The 19,424-nt window shown below is 44.8% G+C and overlaps 1 protein-coding gene across 7 annotated transcripts in view; it reads left to right on the plus strand.

Moving 5' to 3' along the window:
* LOC121858317 (cAMP-regulated phosphoprotein 21-like) overlaps positions 1–19,424 on the plus strand; it is a 286,877-nt gene that overhangs the window by 27,482 nt on the left and 239,971 nt on the right. For 5 of the 7 annotated variants that reach the window (XM_042354667.1, XM_042354672.1, XM_042354668.1 and 2 more), the window contains exon 2: positions 8,372–8,650. The exons of the other annotated variants lie outside the window; for them this stretch is intronic. In XM_042354667.1, coding sequence (XP_042210601.1) covers positions 8,635–8,650 — 16 coding nt within the window. In that variant the 5' untranslated portion in view covers positions 8,372–8,634. The remainder of the gene's footprint in view (positions 1–8,371; positions 8,651–19,424) is intronic. 7 annotated transcript variants of the gene reach the window in all.

Below are 19,424 nucleotides of genomic sequence, written 5' to 3' on the forward strand. Positions count from 1 at the left end.
ATTTTCAGTGCCTGTGTTGGTGCCAGTCCATCTGTTGTTGTTGTTGTTTACTGCAGCTGTTTTTATTTTTTTTTACAATAATTGTTTGTTTTTGCTGTTCATAGTATTGTTGTTTGTTTTTTATTAATGTTTTTTATTAATGTTTTTGTTGTTGCTATTCATGTTGTAGTTATTATTATTGTTTTATTGTTATTATTGCTATTTTTGTTTTTGTTTTTGTTATTGATTTTTTTATTAATACTGTTTTTTGTTATTGCCGTTGCTGTTTTTGCTATTGTTGTTACTGTTTTTGTTGTTGATACTGCAGTTGTTATCGCATGATGATGGAGATGGAGTCGCCGCAGCTGCCAAAAATCAGTGTACTGTGTGTGTGTGTGTGTGTGTGTGTGTGTGTGTGTGTGTGTGTGTGTGTGTGTGTGTAGATCTCTTAGTATTCCTGCAGCCACCACACCTGATCCCATAGTTGCAATATTCACTGGATTCTGTTGGCACTGTTGGTCATACACTTCCTGTGCTGGTGCTCTGAGTGGTGGTAGGGGTGTTGGTGAGCAGCAGACTTGGGACGATTACATCGGTAATGTAATCGATTACGATTACAGTAAAATGGATATAATCATTACGATTACGATTACAGTACAAATTTATGTAATCGATTACGATTACATGATGTGTAATCGTGATTTCAACCATGATTACTTCAAAAGGAATGTGCATAAATAACGAACGTATTACAAAAACTCAATATACTGGACTGTTACTTTACCTGGTACAATTAAAGCATATTTTACGAGAGATGAAAATGGGAGACAAAATGTATTATACATAATGGTGCGGGCATTTAATAGACAAGAATTTTTTTTATAGAAATGTATCTAAATTTTCATAAGATTAATATGGAAATTATAAATACAGAAATGTATCTGACCTAAATAACGCTAAAAGTAAATATCTGGCAGAGTTTGTTATTCTCAGCTCTGTATATCTCACCTCGAACACACAAAAGCACTTAGCATTGATTCTTTTATTAAAATGAACTCTGTCTCGGTGCAGTGCTGTCCCAGTTGTTTGTTTTATTATCGTACTTAAAAACACAGAAGGTGGTCTTTGTGTGTGTGTGTGTGTGTGTGTCATAGGATGTGGGTACTTGGGAAGAAAGATTTGAATGGTTTCGTGTTTTATAGTGAAGGAGGGATCTTATTATCTCCTGTTCTCTCTCTCCAGTTTGTTATCTGTCTTTGCCTGTAGAGGAGCTTAGATATGGTCTTCTTCTCTCTTCATCTTGTGTTATTCGTCCTTGTTCGTGAACATATGATTGAATGACACCCTATTATCCGACGGTGTCACTGACTTGTTTGGGTTGGGTTGGGTTAGGTTAGGAAGAGAAGGGAGATGGGTGGGCGGACGGACGGACGGACGGACACTAATGGACGTTGTCAACAATCAGTGTGTGTCTCCCGTAAGCTGCACCCCGGACATAGGTATTTAATCAACACTACCTGTGAGTCATGGCTATGGACCGGTGATACAAATACCTGCACTCGTACAGGTAATTAGTGTGTTTGCCTTGACCTTAATGTGATGTTTTTGGGTAAAGCGGTCGAGTGGATACAATACTCGCCTCGTGTCCTAAGGGTCGATGGTACGATAGTCTTTGGTGTATTGTTATCCACGCTGAGCCCCTACGAGTCGCCAGGTCTCTGGAATCCACTTTCATTTGACCTTTATCTCTTAACACATTTCCGTCTGTCTGGACTCAGTTCTGTGATTCATAATGTATACTCTGTACCTGAAATCGTTGTTACCATTCATATATATATATATATATATATATATATATATATATATATATATATATATATATATATATATATATATATATATATATATATATATATATATATATATATATATATATATATATATATCCAGTGATTTACTTGCATATATCCAGTTATAAGACCGTCTCATGCATTCCTCATCTCTACACTCACGCCGATGAATCACCTCCCCTTCCCTACCTTCCTCTCACCACCCTCCCTTCCCCTCACCACCTTCCCTTCCCCACCTCCCCTTCCCCTCACTGCCTCCTTCCCCTCACCACCCTCCCTTCCCCTCACCACCTTCCCTTCCCCACCTCCCCTTCCTCCACCACCCTCCTTCCCCCTCTTACACCCTCCCCTTCCCCTCACCACCTTCCCTTCCCCACCTTCCTTCCCCTCACTACACCCTCCCTTCCCTCCACCTTCCTTCCCCACCTCCCCTTCCCCTCACCACCCTCCCCTTCCCTCACCACCCTCCCTTCCCCTCCACCACCCTCCTTCCCCTGCCTTCCTTCCCACCTTCCCTTCCCCTCCACCCTCCCTTCCCCTCTACCTTCCCCACCCCTCCCTTCCCCTCACCACCCTCCCCTTCCCCTCACCACCCTCCCTTCCCCTCACCACCCTCTCCCCTCACCACCCTCCTTTTCCCTCACCACCCTCCTTCCCCTCCCACCACCTTCCCATCACCATCCTCCACCCCACCCTCCACCACCCTCCCTTCCCCTCACCACCCCTCCCCCCCTCCCCACCTTCCCTTCCCCACCTTCCTTCCCCTCACCACCCTCCCTTCCCCTCCACCACCTTCCCTTCCACCTCCCTTCCCTCTTCCCCACCCTCCCCTACCCCTCACCACCCTCCTTCCCCTCCTGCCTCCCTTCCCCTCACCACCTTCCCATCACCATCCTCCCTTACCCTCACCACCCTCCCTTCCCCTCACCACCCTCCCCTCACCACCCTCCCCTCACCATTGTTGCTACACGACCACCACACACCAGACCGCCGCTCGTGGACTCAGAGCTGAAGGCCAATCACTCCATTAAAATTCCAGGAAGAGGCTGGTGGGGCAGATGACTCAAGAGGGTTGATGTAAGAGTGATGGTGACCTTTATGGTGTTGGTGTGGTGTCCTTGGCGGTGGTCGTGAGGGGTGAGGGCGGTGGTCGTGAAGATGAATGGTAGTAACGTGATGTAATCTGATAAGATGTGCCATCCATGAGTGAGTTGTAGTGCTGAAGCTACGTGGAAGTGATGACATGAAAGTTAGTCGTGGATGAGTGTATTGGTAAGGTGAGTTGATGAATGATATGTGATATGATGGGTGTATCGTAAATGATCGTAATGAAGATATGATATAGTCTGAGGTTCAGATATATCGTAATGAGGCTGATAAGAATGATATGATGAGGAACGATATGATAGTCTGAGTGGTATGTCGTGAAGGTGGATGGTAGTCGTGATGAGTCGTAAGGTGGAAGTTTGTATGAAGGTGTGATCTTTGAGGTGTGAGGGAGGACGGGGGTGGTGGTCGTGAGGGGTGAGGGATGGTAGTCGTGAGGGGTGAGGGCATGGTAATCGTGAGGTTGAGAGGGTGGTCGAGGATGAGGGGATGGTAGTCGTGAGGGGTAAGGTGGTAATCGTGAGGGGTGAGGGTGATAGTCGTGAAGGTGAGGGATGGTAGTCGTGAGGGGTGTAAGGGGTGGTAATCGTGAGGGGGAGGGGTGGATAGTCGTGGAAGGAGGTTGGTAGTCGTGAGGGGTAGGTTGTAATCGTGAGGGGTGTAGGTGGTAATCGTGAGGTAAGGAGGGGGTGGTAGTCGTGAGAGGTGAGGGGTGGTAATCGTGAGGGGTGAGGGGGGGTGAGGTCGTGGAGAGGTGAGGTGGTAACGTGGGGGTGAGGGGGTGATAGTCGAGGGGTGAGGGGTAATGTGGAGAGGTGAGGGTGGTAATCGTGAGGTGAGGGGGTGATAGTCGAGAGGTGAGGGGTGGTAATCGTGAGGTGAGGGGTGATAGTCGAGGTGAGGGTGGTAGTCGTGAGGGGGAAGTGCTTGATGACCTTGACTTTCAGGGAGGAAGTGGACGGACTGTGTAGAAAGGTCGACCAAGGCCAAATTACTAGTTTTCTCTGATGGTTGACATTTAAAGGTGGTTTTTCGTCAAGGTCATGTGGTTGAAGATGGGTTTTTGAGAGATGGATTCCTACGTCTCTAAACTAAATCAAAATAGAAAAGTTCATCTTCATACAAAATATAATAATTAAGTGTCTTGTACTGCCTCAATGTTAGAATTACCCTGAACATTTCACAATTAACACAATAGTAACCCAGACATGAGTTTAGAAGATTTTCACCTATAGTGGAAAAATTGTGTGTGTGGGAGTGAATACATCTTGATCCACCTGTTGAACCTGTGTATGTGTTTGGTGATGTACAGTGATTAGGTGAGACGCGCGAGTCTTATACAGCTGAGGAAAAAATGTTATGTTTCAGTTTCCATGTTTAAAATTTCATCACCCCAGACTATGACAGAGTATGAACAGTAGTACAGGAGACAGTGGTCATAAGTTCACATAAAATAAGGAAAAGGTAAGGTAAGGGACATCTCCATTTGAACTTCATTAAGGATGCTAACGAGTTGTCCATCAGGTGAAGGAAGAAGTTATTGAAGTGCTGAGTGAGAGACGACACAGGTCTATCTTCTCTCACCATGACCTTAATAACTAAATAAGACGAATTATATTACCTGTAAATCATGTGTCTTGAGTCCATCATTAAAATTGCTATGTATCTTGAGAAATATTTATGTATGTGTTGTTTGATAATAGTTATGCTGCTGTGCGTGTGTCACCTGTCAACAGAGAAGACAGGAACCAAAATATTACGTCATATATAATACACTACTAAATATTAACTCTTTAGAATGTAGAATTTAGTTAAGATATTCTGCCATATGCTAGCGAATATAATAAGTATTAGAGCTAGTATACAGTAATTTTGATCCTTAAAATACAACCCTTAAGGCAATGATCAATGCCAGCCTGTAGTCCTATCCTGTAACACTGTAGTCCTGTCCTATACCAGTCTGTAACCTGTCCTGTACCAGCGTGTAATCCTGGCCTATACCAGCCTCTCGTCCTGTCCAGTACCAGCCTGTACCCTATCCTTTACTTGTCTGTAGACTCCTCCTGTACCAACTGTAGATGTGCTATCTACTGCCCTGTAGTCTTATCTTGTACATTCTGTAGTTGTATACTGTAATGTCCCTTAGTTCTAAATTGCACCCACCTGTAATACTTTCATGTGCTAACCTGTAGTTTTGTCCTGTACTAGCCTTTTATCACCCTGTAGTATGTCCTTGCATTGGCCTGTAATCTGCCCCTGCATCAGCCTATAATCTATTAGCATCAACCTGTAGTCTATCCCTGCACCTACCTGTAGTCTCATCAACCTGTAGATGAGATCTGCATCACCCTGTAACGTAGCTCTCCACCTTGTTCCACTTTTATATCATGCTAACTTAGATTAAAACGTTATACCACCCTGTAATAATACCTTGCACCAACCTGTAACACTTCTCTTCACCAGCCTGTAATGCTTCTCTTCACCGGCCTGTAACGCTTCTCTTCACCAGCCTGTAACGCTTATCTTCACCAGCCTGTAACGCTTCGTCACCAGCCTGTAACACTTCTCGTCACCAGCCTGTAACGCTTCTCTTCACCAGCCTGTAACGCTTCTCTTCACCGGCCTGTAACGCTTCTCTTCACCAGCCTGTAACGCTATTATTCACCAGCCTGTAACGCCTCTCTTCACTAGCCTGTAACGCTATTATTCACCAGCCTGTAACGCCTCTTCACTAGCCTGCAACGCTTCTCTTCACCAGCTTGCAACGCTTCTCTTCACCAGCCTGTAACGCTATTATTCACCAGCCTGTAACGCCTCTCTTCACTAGCCTGTAACGCTTCTCTACACCAGCCTGTAACGCTATTATTCACCAGCCTGTAACGCCTCTTCACTAGCCTGTAACCTTCTCTTCACTAGCCTGTAACGCTTCTTCACTTTAGCCTGTAACGCTTCTCTTCACTAGCCTGTAACGCCTCTCTTCACTAGCCTGTAACGCTTCTTTTCACCAGCCTGTAACGCTTTTCTTCACCAGCCTGTAACGCTTTTCTTCACCAGCCTGTAACGCTTCTCTTCACTAGCCTGTAACGCTTCTCTTCACTAGCCTGTAACGCCTCTCTTCACTAGCCTGTAACGCCTCTTTTTCACCAGCCTGCATCAACCTTTAGCTCTGTATTCCCGGCCGACGGTAGAGTCTCTCCATTAACCCTGCCGTCTTCCTCCTCCTCCTCCTCCTCCTTCCCTCCTTCTTCCCTCCTTCTCCTTCATATCCTCTTTCCTCCTTCCCCACCTCCTACTACTCCTTTTCTCTTTTACCCTTCTCTTTCTTCTCCCCCTCCTCCTCCTCACCCCTCCTCCTTCTCCCTTCTCATCACCCCTCCTCCTTCCCCTCCTTATCCTTCTTCGCCTTCTTTTCCTCCTCCTCCTCCTTAGTGTTAAGTTCACCTCTTCGTCAGTAGTGGGTGTCTGTGGAGGTCCTTGCACTGCTAGACTCTTACTTGTACTGAACTGACCAGAACTTCTCTCGACCAGATCCTTCTCTCGACCAGATCCTTCTCTCGACCATATCCTTCCCTCGACCAGATCTTTCCTCGACAGATCCTTCCCTCGACCAGATCCTTCCCTCGACAGATCTTTCCCTCGACCAGATCCTTCCCTCGACCAGATCCTTCCCTCGACCAGATCCTTCCCTCGACCAGATCCTTCCCTCGACCAGATCCTTCCCTCGACCAGATCCTTCCCTCGACCAGATCCTTCCCTCGACCAGATCCTTCCTTCGACCAGATCCTTCCCTCGGACCAGATGCTTCCCTCGACCAGATCCTTCCCCTGTTGTTCCTTTTATTACTTGCTGTTTCTTTTTTACCTGCTATTCCTTTTATTATATCCTGTTCCTTTTTTACCCTATGTTCCTTTTTTTACTTTCTGTTCCTTTTATTAACTACTGTTCGTTTTTTCCTGCTGTTCCATTTTTTACCTGCTGTTCCTTTATTACCTTCTGTTCCTTTTTTTACTGCTATTCCTTTTTACCTGCTGTTCCTTGCTCTACCTATACGCATTTTATTTTCTTGCCTCTCTGTAAATGTTGTTCCTTACTTCACTCAGTGTTCCTTACTCCACTGCCAATGCTCCTTACTTCCCTCCCAGCGTCTGTACTTCACTCCAGTGATCTTTACTTCCCCTCCATTGTTCCTCACTTCCTTACCAGTGTCCCGTACTTCACACCAGTGTTCCTTACTTCACCTCACTGTTCCTTACTTCACCCCACTGTTCCTTAACTCACCTCACTGTTCCGCAATTCCCTCCCAATTCTCCTTACTTCACGTGTTACAGAACTTTCCAAATCTCTTTCTCGTCCACATTTTCATATTACATTTATCATTTGTTTGTCTCTGCTCTCTCATCTCTTTCTTATTAACGTTTTATTGTCTGATTATTCTTCATTCCTTCGCTTCCTTCTTCTTTGTTATTTTTCCTCATATTGTTTCTTTCTTTATTATGTGTTATATTATTCTCTCTGCCTTGTGTTATCTTCTGTTCCTTGTTTTTCTTGTTATTCTCTTTTCCTATGCCTTTATCCGTTGCTCTTTTTCTATTTGTGTTTCCACCTATTTTTCCTCTTCTTTGTCCTCCACGTTCCTCATTTTCTTGTTCCACGTTGTCCTTGCCTATGCTCTTTCCTGTATTTTTTCTTCCTTTATCCGTCTTTCTTCTTCTCTTAATCAACATCAACTTTTCCTCACGTTGTCGTTTATTTATATTTATCCCCTTTCACTATCTCCCCCCCCCCTCCTCTCCGTCTCTCTTTTATCTGGTGCTTCTCTTCCTATCCACGTTCTATTCCGCCTTTGTTATTTTTTTCGCTGTTTTTCTTTTTCGTTTGGATCTTCGTAATCTGTTTTGTCTTTGTCTTGGTGATTGTTACTTTTATTTTTCTTTATTTTGTTGTTAACTTATATTTCCTTTATCTCTATTCACATGCTTTATCTTCAGGCTTTTTTTAGTAAAGCGATTTTGCTGTTTTCTCTTGAACAAACATATATACTGTCACTCAAAAACTATCTCTACTTCGGGGGGGCGGGGGCGGGGTAGATGAATATCAGAATGAACACTGCGACTCGTGTTATCTCGATGGAGTTGTCAAAATCCTTCGTCCATTGAGTGATATTTTTCAACACAATTTTGTATAGATAGTTTTTTAAGTGACTACGTATTTTCTTTTTCTCTCTTTCGTCCTCTCCTCTCTGATTTATCCTAAACCATCCTGAAATATATCCTTTTTTATCCCTAGTTATATACCGGTTATATAATTACCAACTCCCATCCTCCCTCCCTGTGCAGCCAAGTAGACAGGCCAATATAGTGTACAGTAGTTGCACCAGGTCCTTCACTAGCTCCTGCTCTTGCCCCACCTGTAAAAATACAACAGCTTACCTGTAGATTTCAGGGGCAAGGCCGTCACCACCCTGTGTCCCGCCTCCACTCACCACCCCGGGCTCGGCGTGACGGTGGTGACTGCTACGGGCATACATCCTCCTCTTCCACCACCAACACCAACACCACCATCATCATCATCATCACCACCGTCACCACTAACACCACCACCACCGCCAACAATACATTACCAAAACCACAAGCACCACCACCACGCCCACAACCACGCCCACCCCACCGCCAGCGTGCCGCCCACCCGAGCCCCCGGCATGGCCCAGCTGGAAAGTGAGTACCAATGAGTTACTCGATCCCACACACTCTCTCCCCATCCTCTCAACCTTCATCCACACTGTTAAAACTTGACTCCCGTTAGTGATGGCCCTCCCCCAACCATTACCTTCTCCAGTGTGTTGCCGTGAGGAGGAGGTAGTGGTCAGGTGGGTCAGACAGCGAGAAGTATTGATGGTGTGGTTGTGCATTGTGGCGCTGTATCCTCGTGTTTTGGTTGCCTTTCACTGTATCGACTGTCTCACCTGCTCTTACCGTCAGTACCCAAACAATTCTTAACACATTCAATCACATTATTAAGATACTTTATTCATTAGTTTCAACAGTTTAATAATATTGTACACTCTGTTACCACACGAAATCATTATTACTTCAGTACCCTTCATTATAATTTGTCATTAACCTATCACCTGATCCGTGTTATCCTGGTTTCGTTACTGCATTGCTCTAGTCATCACTCGCTTTACACTGGCACTTGTGTCTTTTCACTGTCGGCCTTATTACATTACCTTGGCCATCACCTGAATGCACTCATCTGGATGCCATTACCACTGTATCACTATTATGTTTGGTCTTGACTTGATCGCTGTGGCATCCTTTCTCTTCACCATCACCTCGGCACCATTATATCTTGACGACATTATCACCCTGCCATCATCTTCGCCCTGATACAACCATCATTTGGACGCTATTATTGGCATTGTCACCATCACCACCTTATCACCATCACCACCTTTTCACCATCACCACCTTATCACCACCTTATCACCATCACCACCTTATCACCATCACCACCTTATCACCATCACCACCTTATCACCATCACCACCTTATCACCATCACCACCTTATCACCATCACCACCTTATCACCATCACCACCTTATCACCATCACCTCCTTGTCACCATCATTACGTTATCACCATCACCATCACCACCTTATCACCACCTTATCACCATCGCCACCTTATCACCATCACCACCTTATCACCATCACCACCTTATCACCATCACCACCTTATCACCATCACCTCCTTGTCACCATCACCTTATCACCATCACCATATTATCACCATCACCTCCTTGTCACCATTATTACGTTATCACCATCACCACCTTATCACCATCACCACCTTATCACCATCACCTCCTTGTCACCATTATTACGTTATCACCATCACCACCTTATCACCCATCACACCACCTTATCACCATCACCACCTTATCACCATCATACCCTTATCACCATCACTCATATCACCATCACCACCTTATCACCATACCACCTTATCACCATCACCACCTTATAACCATCACCACCTTGTCACAATCGTTACGTTATCATATCACCACCTTATCACCACCATATCTGCATCATACCTTATCACCATCACCGCCTTTACACCATCACCTTATCACCATCACCACCTTATCACCATCCACCACCTTATCCACCATCACCACCTTATCACCATTACTACCTTATCCACCATCACCACCTTATCACCATCTGCATGTATCCTTACCTTATCACCATCATCCTTGTCACCATTACTGCGTTATCTACATCACCACCTTATCACCATCACCACCCCACCTTATCACCATCGCCCACCTTTATCACCATCTTACTCCTTATCACCATCACCACCTTATCACCATCACCACCTTATCACCATCACCACCTTGTCACAATCATTACGTTATCACCATCACCACCTTATCACCACCTTATCACCATCGCCACCTTATCACCATCGCCACCTTATCACCATCGCCACCTTATCACCATCACCTCCTTGTCACCATCACCACGTTATCACCATCACTACGTTGACACCTTGATACTATTGTCACCGTGACATCATCATCACCCTGACACCATTGCCACCATCACCTTCACACGTTCCTTTTATTGACATCATCATCTTGGCAATATCTTCGTCACCATAACATCTTCATTAAGTTGGCGCTATCATCACCTTGACACTAACTTCATTACCTAGGCATTGTCATCACCTTGACACCATAATTTTCTTGACACCATCATGGCTTTGACATCATCATCGCCTTGACATCATCACCACCTTGACATCGTCGCCTTGACATTACTATTACCTTGACATCATCATCACCTTGACATCATCATCTTAACATCATCACTACCTTAACATTATCAACACATTGACATCATCACTTCCTTGACATCATCACCACCTTGACATCATCATCACCTTGACATCATCATCGCTTTGACATTATCATCACCTTGAAATCATCAATACCTTGACATCATCATCATCACCTTAACAACGCTATCACCCTAACATCATCATCGCCTTGACATCATCATCACCTTGACATTATCATCACCTTGGCATTATCAACACCTTGATATCATCATCGCCTTGACATCACCATCACCTTGACATCATCATCGCTTTGACATTATCATCACCTTGAAATCATCAATACCTTGACATCATCATCACCTTAGACATTATCATCACCTTGACATTATCAACACCTTGATATCATCATCGCCTTGACATCACCATCACCTTGACATCATCACCGCCTTGACATCATCACCGCCACCTAGACATCATTATCACCATACAATCTTCATCACTTTCACATGTTCACCCTCTTGCTGCCATAATCACCATAACTCAGCGACCGGCTTGAGACTGCCTTTACTTATCATCATCTTTCCAACCATCACATCATCATCGCCTTGACATCAACGTCACTTTATGATGATCACCATCATTTTGACATCAAATCAATCACGATGACATGCTCTCCACATATTTATCATGTTAACACCATTATTAACTTAACACTATCATCACCACGACACCATCGCCACCTCCAGCACCATTGTCACCTCCAGCACCATTGTCACCTGTCACTTCCAGCACTATTTTCACCTGTCACTTCCAGCACGATTGTCACCTGTCACTTCCAGCACCATTAAAATTTGTCACTTCCAGGACCATTGTCACCTGTCACCTCCAACACCATTGTCACCGGCCACTTCAGCACCATTGTCACCTGTCACTTCCAGCACTTGTCACCTGTCACCCCCAGCATTAGTCACCTGTCACTTCCAGCACCATTAAAACTTGTCACCTCCAGGACCATTGTCACCTGTCACCTCCATCACCTTTGTCACAGGTCACTTCCAGCACCATTGTCACCTTGTCACTTCCAGCACTATTTTCACCTGTCACTTCCAGCACGATTGTCACCTGTCACTTCCAGCACCATTAAAATTTGTCACTTCCAGGACCATTGTCACCTGTCACCTCCAACACCATTGTCACCGGCCACTTCAGCACCATTGTCACCTGTCACTTCCAGCACTTGTCACCTGTCACCCCCAGCATTAGTCACCTGTCACTTCCAGCACCATTAAAACTTGTCACCTCCAGGACCATTGTCACCTGTCACCTCCATCACCTTTGTCACAGGTCACTTCCAGCACCATTGTCACCTGTCACTTCTAGCACCATTTTCGCCTATCACTCCAAACAACAGTTAACTGCCTCCCTGCCCCATTACTTTTCACTCTGTTAAATAATTTTGTCACCTGTCACTTCAGCACCACATTGTTACCTTTCTCACTTCCAGCACAATTGCCACCCGTCACTTCCAGCACCAGCTGTTACCCAACACCTCCAGCACCATTGTCACCATCACTTCCAGCACCATTGGTCACCTGTCACTTCCAGCACCATTGTTACCTGTCACTTCCAGCACCACAAATGCCCGTCACTTCCAGCACCACTGTCACCTGTCACTTCCAGCACCACTGTCACCCGTCACTTCCAGCACCATTGTCACCTGTCACTTCCAGCACCACATTGTCACCTGTCACTTCCAGCACCATTGTCACCTGTCACTTTCACCACTATTGTCACCTGTCACTTCCATTGTTACCTGTCACTTCCAGCGCCATTGTTACCTGTCACTTCCACAGCAAATTCATTGTTAGCCCTGTCACCTATAGCCATTGTTACATGTCACTTCCACACCATTATCACCTGTCACTTCCTGGTGATCATTGCCACCTGTCACCATCCGCTCCATTGTCACCTGTCACTTCCAGCACCCATTGTCACCTTGTCACTTCCTCAAAACATACATTGTCACCTCGTCACTTCCAGCATCACTGTCACCTGTCACTTCCAGCACCTGTCACCTGTCACGAGCACCATTGTCACCTTTCACTTCCAGCACCATTGTCACCTGTCACTTCCTGCACCACTGTCACCTGTCACTTCCTGCACCATTGTCACCTGTCACTTCCAGCACCATTGTCACCTGTCACTTCCTGCACCATTGTCATCTATCACTTCCAGCACCATTGTCACCTTTCACTTCCTGCACCATTGTCACCCATCACTTCCATCGCCATTGTCACCTTTCACTTCCTGCACCACTGTCACCTGTCGCTTCCTGCACCATTGTCACCTGTCACTTTCAGCACCATCGTTACCTGTCACTTCCAGAACCATTGTCACCTTTCACTTCCTGCACCACTGTCACCTGTCACTTCCTGCACCATTGTCACCTGTCACTTCCTGCACCATTGTCACCTATCACTTCCAGCACCATTGTCACCTTTCATTTCCTGCACCATTGTCACTTGTCAACTCCAGCACCATTGTCACCTGTCACTTCCAGGATCATTGCCACCTGTCACCATCCTGCTCCATTGTCACCTGTCACTTCCAGCACCATTGTCACTTGTCAACTCCAGCACCATTGTCACCAGCCACCTGTCACCATCCTGCTCCATTGTCACCTTCACTTCCTGCACCATTGTCACGGTCAACCTGTTCATTGTCACCTGTCACTTCCTAGACTATTGCCACCTGTCACCATCCTGCTCCAGGCTGTCACCCGTCACTTCCAGCACCATTGTCACCTGTCACTTCCTAGCATCATTGTCACCTGTTACTTCCAGCACCATTGTCATCTGTCAATTCCAATATCTCTGTCACCCGTCACTTCCAGCACCATTGTTACTCACTTCCTGCACCACTGTCACCTGCCGCCTTCAATTCATCACCATCACTTCCAGCACCATTGTCACCTTTCACTTCCCGCACCACGTCACTTCGTCAACTCCAGCACCATTGTCACCGTCACTTCCAGATCATTGCCACCCGTCACCATCCTGCCCATTGTCACCTGTCACTTCCAGCACCATTACCCCGTCACTTCAGCATCATTGTCACTTACTCAAAGCACCATTGTCATCTGTCAATTCCAGCACCATTGTCACTTGTCAACTCCAGCACCATTGTCACCTGTTAATTCCAGGGATCATTGTCACCTGTCACCTCCAATACTGTCACCTGTCACTTCCAGCACCATTGTCACCTTTCACTTCCTGCACCATTGTCACTTGTCAACTCCAGCACCATTGTCACCTGTCACTTCCAGGATCATTGCCACCTGTCAACATCCTGCTCCATTGTCACCTGTCACTTCCAGCACCATTGTCACTTGTCAACTCCAGCACCATTGTCACCTGTTAATTCCAGGATCATTGTCACCTGTCACTTCCAATACCGTTGTCACCTGTCACTTCCCATACTTTTGTCACCTGTCACTTCCAGCACCAATGTCACCTGTAACTTCCAATACCGTTGTCACCTGTCATATCCAGTACCATTGTCATCTGTCACTTCCAATACCGTTGTCACCTGTCACTTTCAATACCGTTGTTACCTGTTACTTTCAGCGCCATTGTCACCTGTCACTTCCAGTACCATTGTCACCTATCACCTCCAGCACCATTGTCACCTGTCACTTCCAGTACCATTGTCACCTATCACCTCCAGCACCATTGTCACCTGTCACCTCCGGCACTATTATCACCTCTCACTTCCAGCACCATTGTCACCTGTTACCTCCAGCACCATTGTCACCATTCACCTCCATCACCATTGTCATCTGTCACCTCCAGCACCATTGTCATCTGTCACCTCCAGCAATTATTGTCACCTTCACCCATCACTATTGTCACCGCCTCCAGCACCATTGTTTCACCATTCACCTCCATCACCATTACTATCCGTCACCTCCAGTTCATTGTCACCATTCACCCATCATCATTGTCATCTGTCACCTCCAGCACCATTGTCACCATTCACCTCCACTTCACTATTGCTGGCTTATCTGCCTCAAGCACCATTGTCACCTTTCACCTCCATCACTATTGTCACCTGTCACCTCCAGTTCATTGTCACCATTCACCTCCATCACCATTGTCATTCGTCACCTAGCACCATTGTTGATTCAATTTCATCACCTTTTGTCATCTGTCACCTCCAGCACCATTGTCACCATTCACCTCCATCACTATTGTCACCATTCACCTCCAGCACCATTGTCACCATTCACCTCCATCACCATTGTCATCTGTCACCTCCAGCACCATTGTCACCATTCACCTCCAGCACCATTGTCACCATTCACCTCCAGCATCATTGTCATCTGTCACCTCCAGCACCATTGTCACCATTCACCTCCATCACCATTGTCATCTGTCACCTCCAGCACCATTGTCACCATTCACCTCCATCACCATTGTCATCTGTCACCTCCAGCACCATTGTCACCATTCACCTCCAGCACCATTGTCACCATTCACCTCCAGCACCATTGTCACCATTCACCTCCAGCATCATTGTCACCTGTTACCTCCAGCACCATTGTCACCTGTTACATTCCTGTTTTTTCTAGTATACTTTTATTGCTCGTTATCAATATCTATATTATGTAGTCTGTGTATTAACTAGAACTTCCCATATATACAAAGAACAATGTAAGACTTCAGTTGTGTCTGGAATATAAACGACGATAATAAAACAAAGACACTGGCCCCAGAACGTATACTGTGCAGGGATAGTGTTGTAGATATGTTTAAGTATTCCCTGTGGGATAAGTCGTGTCTCTACGTTTTGGTTCGTATTGAGGAGGCATTATCAATATTACCATGTAATTCAATTGATAGTAGGAACATCATAGAATCTAGTCTTATTAAACATACCGAAGCATTCAACATGAATTTGAGTAACGGCATGTACAAGCTGGACAATTTTGTAATTAAGAAGATTTGTGACCATGTGAGAAGGCCGGGTCACCTGACCATCTGACCTGACCACCAACCGTTGTGTGCTATTTAAAGATTAGTAGGGTCATTACCTAATACCTGACCATTGTGGACCTGGTCTCACCCTCCTCTGTATATATACACCTTGATTTGTATTTCTCTCTCTAGTCTGTACTCACCCCTGAAGATGTGAATTACACGAAAGCCTGAACTTCTTTTCTTCTTTCCTTGTAGTTATAGCATATATATATATATATATATATATATATATATATATATATATATATATATATATATATATATATATATATATATATATATATATATATATATATATATATATATATATATATATATTTCACGAAATTTCTCTCATATTCCTCGTTTATTCCCTTATTGTGTTGTCATTCTTTGTCGCTTATTTTTTCCTTTGTTTCTCTACTATTGTTTATTTATTTTTATATTTGTCCTCCAGTTTTATCTAAGTTACCTTTTTTTTGGCAAGTGAGTTTCCTAGTTTTTGTCATGAACTTTTTTTCCAAGTTTAATTGTTTCCTCGTCGCTGTGTATCGTTTTAATCCCGTCTTTTTTCCCTCAATTTTATTCTCTTATTATTTCATCTTTTTGCTTTTGCTATTACTTTTTTTTCATTTTTTTTTCATTTTGTCCCTTTCTCTTGCATTTTTCATTTTGCTTTTTTTCCATTTACCTTTTTTATCGTATTTTTTATCTTCTCTTTTTTCTCGTACTTGAACATTAATTCTTGTGGTTGAGGTAGAGCTGCTCCACATCTTGTTAGGTGTGTTGTGTCTCTTACCCTGCTTTTATCTCCTTGTGCTGAGAGATAGTGTGTGTTGTTGGGCTGCAGAGAGAGAGACAGAGAGAGAGAGAGAGAGAGAGAGTGAGAGAGAGAGAGTGTTGTTGGGAGGTAGAGAGAGAGTGTGTGTGTTTGGGCGGCAGAACGAGAGAGAGAGAGAGAGTGTGTTGTTGGGTGGTAGAGAGATAGTGTGTGTTGTTAAGTGGTAGAGAGAGAGATAGTGTGTGTTGTTGGATGGTAGAGACATAGTGTGTGTTGTGTGGTAGAGAGAGAGATAGTGTGTGTTGTTGGATGGTAGAGAGATAGTGTGTGTTGTTGGGTGGTAGAGAGAGAGATAGTGTGTGTTGTTGGGTGGTAGAGAGATAGTGTGTGTTGTTGGATGGTAGAGAGATAGTGTGTGTTGGGATGGTAGAGAGATAGTGTGTGTTGTTGGATGGTGGAGAGAGATAGTGTGTGTTGTTGGGTGGTAGAGAGATAGTGTGTTGTTGGGGTAGGGAGAGATAGTGTGTGTTGTTGGGTGGTAGAGAGATAGTGTGTGTTGTTGGCTGGTAGAGAGAGAGATAGTGTGTGTTGTTGGATGGTAGAGAGATAGTGTGTGTTGTTGGATGGTAGAGAGAGAGATAGTGTGTGTTGTTGGATGGTAGAGAGATAGTGTGTGTTGTTGGGTGGTAGAGAGAGATAGTGTTGTTGGATGGTAGAGAGATAGTGTGTGTTGTTGGGTGGTAGAGAGATAGTGTGTGTTGTTGGATGGTAGAGAGATAGTGTGTGTGTTGGGTGGGAGAGAGATAGTGTGTTGTTGGGTGGTGTAGAGAGAGATAGTGTGTGTTGTTGGCTGGTAGAGAGAGAGAGGTGTGCGTTGTTGGATGGTAGAGAGATAATGTGTGTTGTTGGGTGGTAGAGAGAGAGATATGTGTGTTGTTGGATGGTAGAGAGAGAGATAGTGTGTTGTTGAATGGTAGAGAGATAGTGTGTGTTGTTGGATGGTAGAGATAAGTGTGTTGTTGGATGGTAGAGAGAGATAGTGTGTGTTGTTGGGTGGTAGAGAGATAGTGTGTGTTGTTGGGTGGTAGAGAGATAGTGTGTGTTGATGGTGAGAGATAGTGTGGTTGTTGGTGGTAGAGAGAGATAGTGTGTGTTGTTGGATGGTAGAGAGATAGTGTTGTTGGGTGGTAGAGATAGTGTGTGTTGTTGGATGGTAGAGAGATAGTGTGTGTTGTTGGGTGGTAGAGAGAGAGATAGTGTGTTGTTGGGTGGTAGAGAGAGTGTGTTGGGATGGTAGAGAGATAGTGTGTTGTTGGATGGTAGAGAGATAGTGTGTGTGTTGTTGGATGGTAGAGAGATAGTGTGTGTTGTTGGGTGGTAGAGAGAGAGATTGTGTTGTTGATGGTAGAGAGATAGTGTGTGTTGTTGGATGGTAGAGAGATAGTGTGTGTTGTTGGATGGTAGAGAGATAGTGTGTGTTGTTGGATGGAGAGAGATAGTGTGTGTTGTTGGGGTGGTAGAGAGATAGTGTGTGTTGTGGGTGGTAGAGAGATAGTGTGTGTTGTTAGGTGGTAGATAGATAGTGTGTGTTGTTGGATGGTAGAGAGATAGTGTGTGTTGTTGGATGGTAGAGAGAGAGATAGTGTGTGTTGTTGGATGGTAGAGAGATAGTGTGTTGTTGGATGGTAGAGAGATAGTGTGTGTTGTTGGGTGGTAGAGAGATAGTGTGTGTGTTGTTGGGTGGTAGAGAGATAGTGTGTGTTGTTGGGGTGTAGAGAGAGATAGTGTGTTGTTGGATGGTAGAGAGATAGTGTGTGTTGTGTGGTTAAGAGAGAGATAGTGTGTGTTGTTGGATGGTAGAGATAGGTGTTGTTGATGGTAGAGAGATAGTGTGTTGTTGGTGTTGGGTAGAGAGATATTGTGTGTTGGATAGAGAGATAGTGTGTGTTGTTGGGTGGTAGAGAGATAGTGTGTGTTGTTGGGTGGTAGAGAGATAGTGTGTGTTGTTGGATGGTAGAGAGATAGTGTGTGTTGTTGGGGTAGAGAGATAGTGTATGTTGTTGGGTGGTAGAGAGAGAGATAGTGTGTGTTGTTGGATGGTAGAGAGATATGTTGTTGGGTGGTAGAGAGAGATAGTGTGTGTTGTTGGATGGTCGAGATGGTGTGTGTTGTTGATAGAGAGATAGTGTGTGTTGTTGGGTGGAGAGAGATAGTGTGTTTGGATGGTAGAGATATAGTGTGTGTTGGGTGGTAGAGAGATAGTGTGTGTGTTGTTAGGTGGTAGAGAGATAGTGTGTGTTGTTAGGTGGTAGAGAGATAGTGTGTGTTGTTAGGTGGTAGATAGATAGTGTGTGTTGATGGTAGAGAGAGAGTGTGTTGGATGGTAGAGAGAGAGATAGTGTGTGTTGTTGTGGTAGAGAGATAGTGTGTGTTGTTGGATGGTAGAGAGATAGTGTGTGTTGTTGGGTGGTAGAGAGATAGTGTGTGTTGTTGGGTGGTAGAGAGAGATAGTGTGTTGTTGTGGAGAGAGAGGTGTGTGTGTTGTTGGATGGTAGAGAGATAGTGTGTGTTGTTGGGTAGAGAGATAGTGTGTGTTGTTGGGTGGTAGAGAGAGAGAAGTGTGTGTTGTTGGATGGTAGAGAGAGATAGTGTGTGTTGTTGATGGTAGAGAGATAGTGTGTGTTGGATGGTAGAGAGATAGCGTGTGAGATAATGTGTGTTGTTGGATGGTAGAGATATAGTGTGTGTGTTGTGGGTTAAGAGAGATAGTGTGTGTTGTTGATGGTAGAGAGATAGTGTGTGTTGTTGGATGGTAGAGAGATAGTGTGTTGTTGGGTGGTA

The sequence above is a fragment of the Homarus americanus genome, unplaced genomic scaffold (assembly GCF_018991925.1).
Source record: "Homarus americanus isolate GMGI-L3 unplaced genomic scaffold, GMGI_Hamer_2.0 scaffold57980, whole genome shotgun sequence".
In the NCBI taxonomy this organism is placed as follows: Eukaryota; Metazoa; Arthropoda; class Malacostraca; order Decapoda; family Nephropidae; genus Homarus; species Homarus americanus.